Source organism: Gavialis gangeticus, unplaced genomic scaffold (genome assembly GCF_001723915.1).
Source record: "Gavialis gangeticus isolate Ggan-Ray unplaced genomic scaffold, GavGan_comp1, whole genome shotgun sequence".
NCBI classification, from domain to species: domain Eukaryota; kingdom Metazoa; phylum Chordata; order Crocodylia; family Gavialidae; genus Gavialis; species Gavialis gangeticus.
Window position 1 is genome coordinate 50,597,037 of NW_017729032.1, and position 9,303 is coordinate 50,606,339.

At 43.6% G+C, this 9,303-nt stretch overlaps 1 protein-coding gene across 1 annotated transcript in view; it reads left to right on the top strand.

The window, feature by feature from the left end:
* The window catches only part of FRY (FRY microtubule binding protein), a 480,115-nt gene that overhangs the window by 352,228 nt on the left and 118,584 nt on the right, over positions 1–9,303 (top strand). Inside the window, exon 41 of the mRNA XM_019523795.1 lies at positions 3,311–3,432. Within this exon, the coding sequence (XP_019379340.1) occupies positions 3,311–3,432 (122 nt within the window). The remainder of the gene's footprint in view (positions 1–3,310; positions 3,433–9,303) is intronic.

The window sequence follows — 9,303 nt, forward strand, 5'->3', positions numbered from 1 at the left end:
CGCAGGTCACCCAGGGGGCTGTGGGGGGAAGAGTGAGGGGCACCAGCAAGGCTGAGGGGGACTGTATAGGGGGGAGTTAGGGGCACCAGCAGGGCTGTGGGGGGGCCTTTTATTTTAATCATGGATTTGGGGGGGGTTTAACAGAGAATTTGTGGTTTTTTAATCAGGGAAAACCGGGGTCCCTGCTGATAGCCCACCTAGACGTGAGGTGTCTGAGAACCCTGTAGGGACTCTACTTTGAAAAATGTCCCCATCCTATGTGTCAGCTTGGTGGAAGGATGGGTATTTTCCAGTGGCAAGAAACCTCCCAGAACAGGTTCTCACTGCAGGAGAATGGACTGCCATTTGGCCAATCAGCTAATGGGCAGGAGGGGGGCGGGCACTTTTCCTCCAGTGGGATCCCTCCTGGAGCCTCAAGAAATTGATGCTGAAGAGAATGATGCCCAGCCACTCACTTCCATACCCCACTATACTCCTGCTGGTTGGCCCAGACCTGTGCAGGGGGAGGCAGGCTGCTGTGCCATGGCAGCAAGGCTCTTGGATTTTTGCCACCACAGGAGGATGCCTTCCTCCTTCTCTGCATTCCTTTGGGTCAGCTATTTTCCCATGGCAGGAACGCTCTTGCCAATCAGTCTGGGGCTGCCTGTGGCAATTGCTGCTTTTCAGCTGCTTATTGATAGCCTGCTCCTTTCCTCAGCAGAGAAGAAGGCAGGCTGTCAATTAATAGGCTCCCCGGAGCATAGGGGTGGCCCAGGGAGCAGGTTTGTAGTTCTCCCAGGTAGAGCTCACCTGTGAAGCTCTCCAGCCATAGGGCTGGAACATCTGTACTCTTTAGCTGCCGGGCTATTTTTCTAGTGGTAAGAAGTGAATGCCTGTCCGTGGTCCGTGTCCTGTCCATGTGACAGGTTCCATGCATCCCTTATTAATGCCCAAGGGGCTGGAGCTGGAAGCAAAACCCAAAGGACAACCTTGACAACATCTTTTGAAACCTTCATTGTTCACACTCTGCAGCTCCTACATGACTGGAGTCAAAGGCTCTTTGCTGAACTTTGTAACCTTCCAGTTGCCTACATGCTGTATGTCATGGAATTAATTACAAAATTATAGACTCTTAATAACAGCTTGGACTGGGGGTAGGAAAACCTAACTATGCTCCTGGGCCAGAATTCAGGTCCAAATGAACCCTGTTTATGAAGAATTTACACATTAACTATAGCAGTACAACCAACGCCCCTCCCCCCCAGTGAACACAGGTTATACCAATATAGCTTATTCCAGTATAGAAAGGAGAATAAACTATGCTAGTGTAACTGCAGTCATTGTGGGTTGTATCAACATAACTGTTTTGATAATAAGTACATCACTCCCATAAGCCAAATGGCTACTATATTTTATCACATACAATACACACCTTTCTCCCCCAAAATCAGCCCCCCAAAATTGGGATGCATGTTTTAACTGGAAAAGTTGTTTTCTTCACTGGAAAAGGAGTACCCCTGGAGACCCTGTGAATGCCATTCAGTAGCCATTTGTGTCTGCTCAGCAAGCTGAAGGAGCAGAGTCTTGTGTTAATTTTCTCATGACCACAGCTATTGGCTGAACAGCGTAGATTGTGCCTGAAGCAGCAAGTGAGCTGCTGGTAGTATCTTGCTGAGGCTTGTGATATGGAAACAACACTTTTTACAGGAATTAATATAAATACCGACTTACAGTAAAGAACTAACAGTCTTACTACTGCCCTTTTCCAAGAGTCTGGGGCCTAATCTTGTGTGACATAGGCCCCTGCTACACGTTACATATATTATACAGGTAATTGGTTAATCATGCAATAAATTTAAACCGGCCATATGTGAAAAGTAAGACCAGCCACGAGTGCAAAGTAATTATCACAAAATTAACTGGTTAATCATGCAATAAATTTATAACAGCCACACGTGCTCAGTAATTATTACACGGTAAAAATTACTATCCAGCTATAAAAAAAGCAGGAGACAGTTTGCCACACCAGGAAGTTCTGGATGCCTCACTGTGTGTTCGCAGAAGAGCTTCTGTGTCACACAGTTGGCCACAACTCTGGAAAAATCTTTTTTCTACTTTCCGCCTTCTAAAAACAAGACTTTTTTTTATTTTGGGTCATGTTATATGTGAGAAAATATATTATGCCTGCATAGGCCAGACAGAAGCCTGAAGTCCTGATTTATACAAAACTGCTATGGACTTGGATGGAATGTTGCGTGAATCAGGACACAAGCATGAAATCCTAGGTTTATACTAAAATTACTACAAGTGGTTCATATCTAGTTTCTTAGCAAGCATTAGATTTTACTACAGATTTCAGTTTTTTTGTGATTATGCATGATATCATATAGCCTATCACGGTAAATACCCTCCCTAATTACCTCATGTAATATGGCTAAGACTTCACGAATGGGAATAAATTAAACCTCACCAAAAAGGTCTGATTAAATTTAAATGATGCACTCAATAGTAAATGTGTTTTTCAACTGACAACCTTAGTTTCATATTTTGAATTTGTTTTACAGTAGTGCCCTCGGAGGACTGCTTTGTGCTTCCTCAGGGAATTTACAATCTAAAAAAAAGATGCTAAATTTGATCCTTCAGTCTCCATGTCTACATCTAGCTGTTTCACAACTCGGGCATTTCATGCCAAGCTGCTGAGCAGAACTGTATTCATAGGTTTAGCAATCAAGGTCAACACTGCAGAGCCTCCTCTATACTGAGGAATTTACCAAGAAAAGCCTGCTGATTTCAGCACCAGTGAGAGCCTTAATGTAGCCTAGGCCTCTGTGACTGACCAGTTTTTTACTTCTTTTCTTCAGGTTACTTTGAAACAGTGGTAAAAACACTAGAAACTACTGGAGCACCATCTACCTTAGAGCTCCTGCCAATACTAGGAATTTATGATAGCAACTGAGAATTCTTTTTCAAGCTTCCCTAGTATCGTATGGCTTTAATTTTTTTTTAAGTGCTGAAATCTACCCAGTGCTTTAAAACTTATAGAAAAAGACCACCCCTTCAAAAAAAATCTTCAGTAGGTTTTGCAAATAGCTGCTGAAAACCAGAAGCCTTGAAATGTCAGGCCAATACTACCTTTTGAAATGGAGAGTTTTATAAAGTTGGATTAGAAGTATTTATTTACTTTTAGTTCTCATGGAATTGTTTGATCAGTTTTCCAGGAAAAGCACTACAAGTTTCTAATAGCATGTACTGAATAGTTTTTTAAAATTAGTTGTATTTATTTCAAATGCTTCAAAGGAATACCTGTGCACTTTGTTACATTTCTCTTTAGGGCATTTGGTCCACTTTGGTGCCATGAAGATATAACACCCAAGAACCAGAATACAAAAAGCACTGAGCAGCTTACTAATTTTCTACGTCATCTTGTGTCTGTGTTTAAAGATTCCAAGTCAGGTACTGAATATTTTTCCCCATAATGGCTAAATACCACATTCTAGTTTAATATACCAGCCAGTGGGATATTTCTGGTATTGGTTTATGGAAACTTTCCGCTAACTGCCAGTTTCTTTCCCTTAAATGGCTGTTATAAGAGCTTTCTTGTGCAACAGTGCCCTCTGTTCTATGAAAATAATAATTTCATTATAATATATTTCACCTTTTTTCCATGTTACAAGTTTTAAAATAATTTTTGTTTTATAATCTGTTTAAAGTAATATTTAGTATGATTTTTGTCTGTGGATTCAAATACATTTGAATGTTGCAAATAAACACTTTCAAATTAATGTTAAATAACATTATTTCCATCTGATAGTAGCTCACCTTGTATTCTTTTACCATATTTCTCCAAAAGCTGATACAATCTTGTATTTTATGGCTGTGCAAATCTTCAGTCCCTGATTCAATTTGGTGGAGATTTGGCCCAATTTGGTGGCTGAATCTCCAAATCCAAATCCAATCAGAGGACCCTTTAATCTCTCTGAATCGAATTGGAACCCGCCGAATTGATTCAGAAAGATTCAGAGATTCAAACAGACACAGCTTTATAAGTTTTTTTGTACATACCTTGAGGTACCAGTGCAGTTCTTGATCACTGTGATGCTGGGGCACATGGAGCATCCCAGAGGAGCACAGGGGGGCCCCCCCATGTGCTTGGTGGCAAACCTGGAAGTGAACTGGAAGTACTTCCAGTCCACTTATGGGTCTCCAGGGGAGTGTGCTGGGGCCCCCTGCGCCCCCCTAGCTCAGCAGTCAGCTGCAGGAGGACCCTGGGTACCCCTCCCCAGACCCAGGAGGCACCAGTCACTGAGGCAGGGGGATGTGGGGGGGGCCCAGTGTGCTCCCTGGCACCCCTGGAATTGGACCAGAAGTGCTTCTGGTTCACTTCCGGGTCTGCTGTCGAGCATGCTGGGGAGCCCCCCATGCTTCTGTGGGACACTCCATGCACCCTAGCATTGCAGTGTTCACAAGCCGCCTGCTACCTAGAGGTATGCAGAAAAAGCATTTAAAGCTGTGTCTATGTCCAAATCGCTGATTCTTTGAATCAGATTCGAATCTTCAGATTTGGATTTGGCCGAATCGAATCAGGGACAGTGATCCGAATCAACGAATCAAATCAGTGTCCCTGATTCAGGCCAAATCCAAATCCGAATTAAATAGGGCCCACTTCGCACACCCCTATTGTATTTGCTTAAAGAAAAGAATACATTGTATTGAAACATATAACAGGAGTAAGTTAATATTTTCCTCAGGTCCATAGTACATTTTTATCCTGCAATTTTTTTCTTTTTTTCTTTTTGGGAGCTGGACTAAATGATCCTTCAGGGTCCCTTCCAGCCCTATGATTCTGTGATTCTTTCCTTAGATCGGTGTATGCTGAAGCAAAATGTATATCCTGTAAAGGATGCATTTATATTATGAATTTGCTAGACAAACATTGTCTTGGATTGGACTGTGGACAGACATTAAAATAAGCAGTTCTTCAGACATGTTACAGTACAACACTTTGATTATTCTATTAATAGAAAACATCTTTGCCTTTTATTTGTAAAATGGATCAAAAGAATTAATCAGTTTTCCTGACAATCTATACTGCATTTTCTCCTGCACAGCACGCATCTGTTTCCCCAAAATGAACCCATTTCTGGGGCTGATGTCATAAGCAGGAAAGCTGATTTTCTGCCCAGGGTTGAAGCACCTGCTTTGCTTCCATGGTGCAGCACCTGCTGTATTACTATTCAGGAAGGGGATCGGTTGACTTAATGGCTCATTGTTCATCACTCCAGAAGTGTTAACAACACTCTCTCCTTTTTAATGTTCTGGAAATTCTTAGAAAATTCCCTTAAGCAAGGTTAGCTTGATTATCTCACTGTTCCTGGTCTCTTTCCTCCTATTTCACAAGTGTGACAAGATGGGTCCTTGAGTGGTTGCAGCTTCCCTAGGCCACCCTAATACCACCTGCACTCCTGATCCTCTGTATAACCTCCCCTGTTTGTTTTGCCTGGCACTCCTTGATGTTCCTTTGTTATTAATTAGGAGGCTGCCCCTAAATCCTCTAGCGCTCTCACTGTCCTTTACCTATCTAACTGACCCCTCAGGCTCCCTAGGTCCTTAACTCCTATACTCTAAACTATTCCATTATCCATGGGTGCCTCTCTCTATTCTGGTGTACCCACTGGTGCCTGGGTGGCATTTGAGCCAGTGGTTACCATGTGTGCCCCAAAAGGCCCTAATTTAAGCCATAGAGCTCTTAATCCTGGCCTCCTACCACCACAGTAGCCATGCCCATGCCTTGCAGATGTCACTTGGTCACTGTTTGCCTTCCTGTGTAGGTTTTGGCCTTCTTAGCCTTAGACTACAGGTTACTCTGGCTGTTGACTAGTAGCCTAAGCCCACTGTCTCTGGCCTGGCTTTTTCAGTCTCAGCCTCATGTTAGCCCCTGGCCACCTTCTGGGCTTTGGCCCTCTCAGCCTCAGGCCGCCTCTGTCACCCCCTCTGGGCTCAAGCTCTGGCCCCATTGGCCTCAGCCTGCTCCTGCCTTTTGCCTCCTGCCCCTGGCAGGATTCAAAGTCTGGCATGCCCCAAGCACCCCTATGGCTTCCTTTCTACCCCTACAGCCTCCATCTGTCCTCCAGTATAAACTAAAATAAAAATGCAAGCAACTGCTTTAAAGTCAAACCCTCAAAGTCCCCCCTCTTGGTCATCATGCCACTGCCAAGCCACCTCCCTGCAGAGTTCAGGGTTTCACTGCCCCTCTGCCACAGGGACCCAGGCTCATATCCCCTAGGCTCCTCCCCTTCTGGTCAGGTGCTTTCCTGACTAGCCACAGATGTGTCCCCTCAGCTTCTAGAGCAGCTTACTGTCATTTCTCTGGCTGAACTGTAGCGCCTTTCCTGCCTGACCAGGAATCTGCCCTTCTGTCCTATTGCTAGGCAGCTAGCCTCAGAATAGGCATTTGCCACCTATGGGTCCCTGGCTGCCTATTCCCCTGCAGCTAGCCGATAATAATGCCTATTCCCCTGCAGCTAGCCGATAATAATGCCTATTCCTCTGCAGCTAGCCTCACAATAGGCATTTGCCACCTATGGGTCCCTGGCTACCTATTCCCTGCAGCTAGCCCATAATATGTGGGCTTCCCCCACATGAAGACATCCCTGCTGTAGCTTCTCCCTTAAGTAACAGGAGCCCCTGGCTCTCTGTTTCACAGCCTTACAGAGATTTTAGCTCTTTTCAGAATCATAAATCCACCAACGGAGACCAGTCTTCACTTGCAGCTAGGGTTTCACCTTTAATTAAGCAGGAAAGGGAGGGTGAGTCAGCTGAAGATCAGGCTGTGTCCCCACTCTATGCAGCCATTAATCTGGAAAAAAATCTTTCTTTATTTGGCCTTTCAAAAAAAAGGTGTGTGCTATATTCAGGAGCATGTTGTATGCAAGACAGTTCAGTATTTTGTTTTTTTTATTATGGTATGGCAGAGCATACTAATAAATATGCTAAATAGTATTTTCATCAGTAACAGAAAACTTTATTGAATGTCTGCTGAGATAGGACCACAATAATTTTATTTGTAATAAGGAATTGTTTTAAAGCTCATTGAGATTTACGGAAAGATATCCTTCCCTTAACTTCAACTGAGTTTTGAATCAGGTCCTAAGATCCTGTATTCAAAGGTTCAAAACACTGTATTACATTGAGTGCCAGAGTACCATATTTACTTGACTATAAGATGAGATTCCCCTCCCTGCTCCCCAAAAGCCTAGGGAAAAAGTCCCCTCATCTTATATTTGCAGCCAGAAAACCTAATTAAATGCACTGCCTACAATTAAACTGCTGCCAGAAGTAACGTGCTTAGTAATGGGAACCAACTAAGAAGTTGATTGAATGCAGCCCACACTTACCATGCCTGTAAAACACATGGCCTATATTAGGCATGATGGGAACCTACCACAAGGCTAGGTTAGTGTAGACCATCTAAATTATATATAGAGTCCATTGTGCTCAGTCCCCCCAAGAACTGACTCTTTTTCAAGTCATAGTGAACCATTACACTGAATACATTTTGACTTCCTCTTTACTGTCACAGCTGAGCAGCACCCTTCCCATTTCCAATGATTCCTGTTTCTTCCTCAGCCTTAACTGTCTGAAAAACATCACCAAACATTTATGTAGATGAGAGGCTCTGTCACCAGCTCTGCCAGCCCATTGCATGTAATTTTTATGGCCCTGCCCTCCATGTGGTGGAGCCAGACCAGGCATAGCTTCATGCTTCATTTGCATATAAATTTTTAGAGTTTCCCAAAAGAACACCCAGTTCTAGTCACAAGTGGGGGGCTAATTAAGCACATGGATACTTTGTGGGGGGTTATCTGAAGTACACACATATACTGAGCAGTTCTGGGCTATGAGGGCACCTTGGTTTGACATGCTGTTGACTCTGATGGGGCCCAGCTCAATGAGCTATATCAGTGGTTCTCAACCTTTGATACCACCTGCCAATCAATGCAGCAAAAGCGAAACCAGAAGTTCCACTGTGGCCCTTCCAGTTTCACTGCTGCGAGCCAAGTCCCACTTCTTCCTTGCGGATCACAGCCTGGGGCAAAGCAGCCTGTGTGGGACCTTCCTCCCTCTCCCCCTGGCACACTGACGCCAGAGAGTGAAAGCCCTGGTACACCAGGCATGGCAGGAGGGGCAGTGACCAGAATTTCCAGCCCGAACAGGCAGAGATGCCTCCAACCCGCTGGGCAGGGGGGCGAGCCAAACTCAAAACGCAGCACCCGCATACCCCCTGCCTGTGTCTCAACGACCCACAAAGGTACACTTACCACAGGTTAAGAAACACTGAGCTATATGATAAATCATAAGCCTTTTAGCTTTGGACTAATACCATGCATCATTTGTCAGAAGTGCTGATCACAACTGTATTTATGCAGTACCTGTGTTGAAACTTGCAGAAGTTTTAAAAATGTAAAATGGATCAATTCTGGGTTAACTGTATCTACAGGTTCCTGTAGTAATTTGCCTATCTCCAAATTACTCCAGGTACAGGTATTTTAAAGTCAGCATTTCTGTTCCCTTGCATTTCAGATGTACCTCTTACTTCCACATTGACAGTAAGGCAGGGAACGGGGCTCAGGGGAAGAAGTTGGGGAGGCAGAGAGCAAAGGGACCACCTGACCTTCCCCAACCACTATTTTCTCTACTAAAGCACAGGGAGAGGGATAAATTCAAGCCAAATCTCTGATAATTAAATTCTATACCTGAAAAATTACAACAAATTTATAATTTTTCCATATATAGAATTTAACTATTGGGGGGGATCATCTTAAATTCAGGTTGTCTTAGATTTGTGTAAATAAGGTAATTATTACTACACCCTTATGAGGAAGAAAAGTAATATTGTCCTGAAGGAAATGTTGAGAGATATGGAAGTGACAATCACACAGAAAATCATTGACTGTAATTAGAACATGCTCTTTACTATAGGTGGTCAGAAATGCAAATTAATTGAAAGCTGAATGTTTCAAATGTATCTTCTTTGAAAATCCATTTCAAAATTAAAGTGAAAAAGTATTTTGATAAGATGTTGGCCTTTCTAGAATGGAAAAATGTAATTCCTGTTTTGAAAAGACTTTTCCTTATTATAGAATGTAGTAAAGAGTCTTACCCATCATCATTTCTGTCAGATACACCCTACGGACTCCTGGGCATTCCTCCAGTCCCGTCCCACAAGCTCCCTCTGTAGCACCTCCCTATCCCCCTCTGTTTCAGCCATTTCCTGCAACACCTTCCTTTCCTTCCCCTTCCTCCCTTTATATCTCCCCTTCTAGG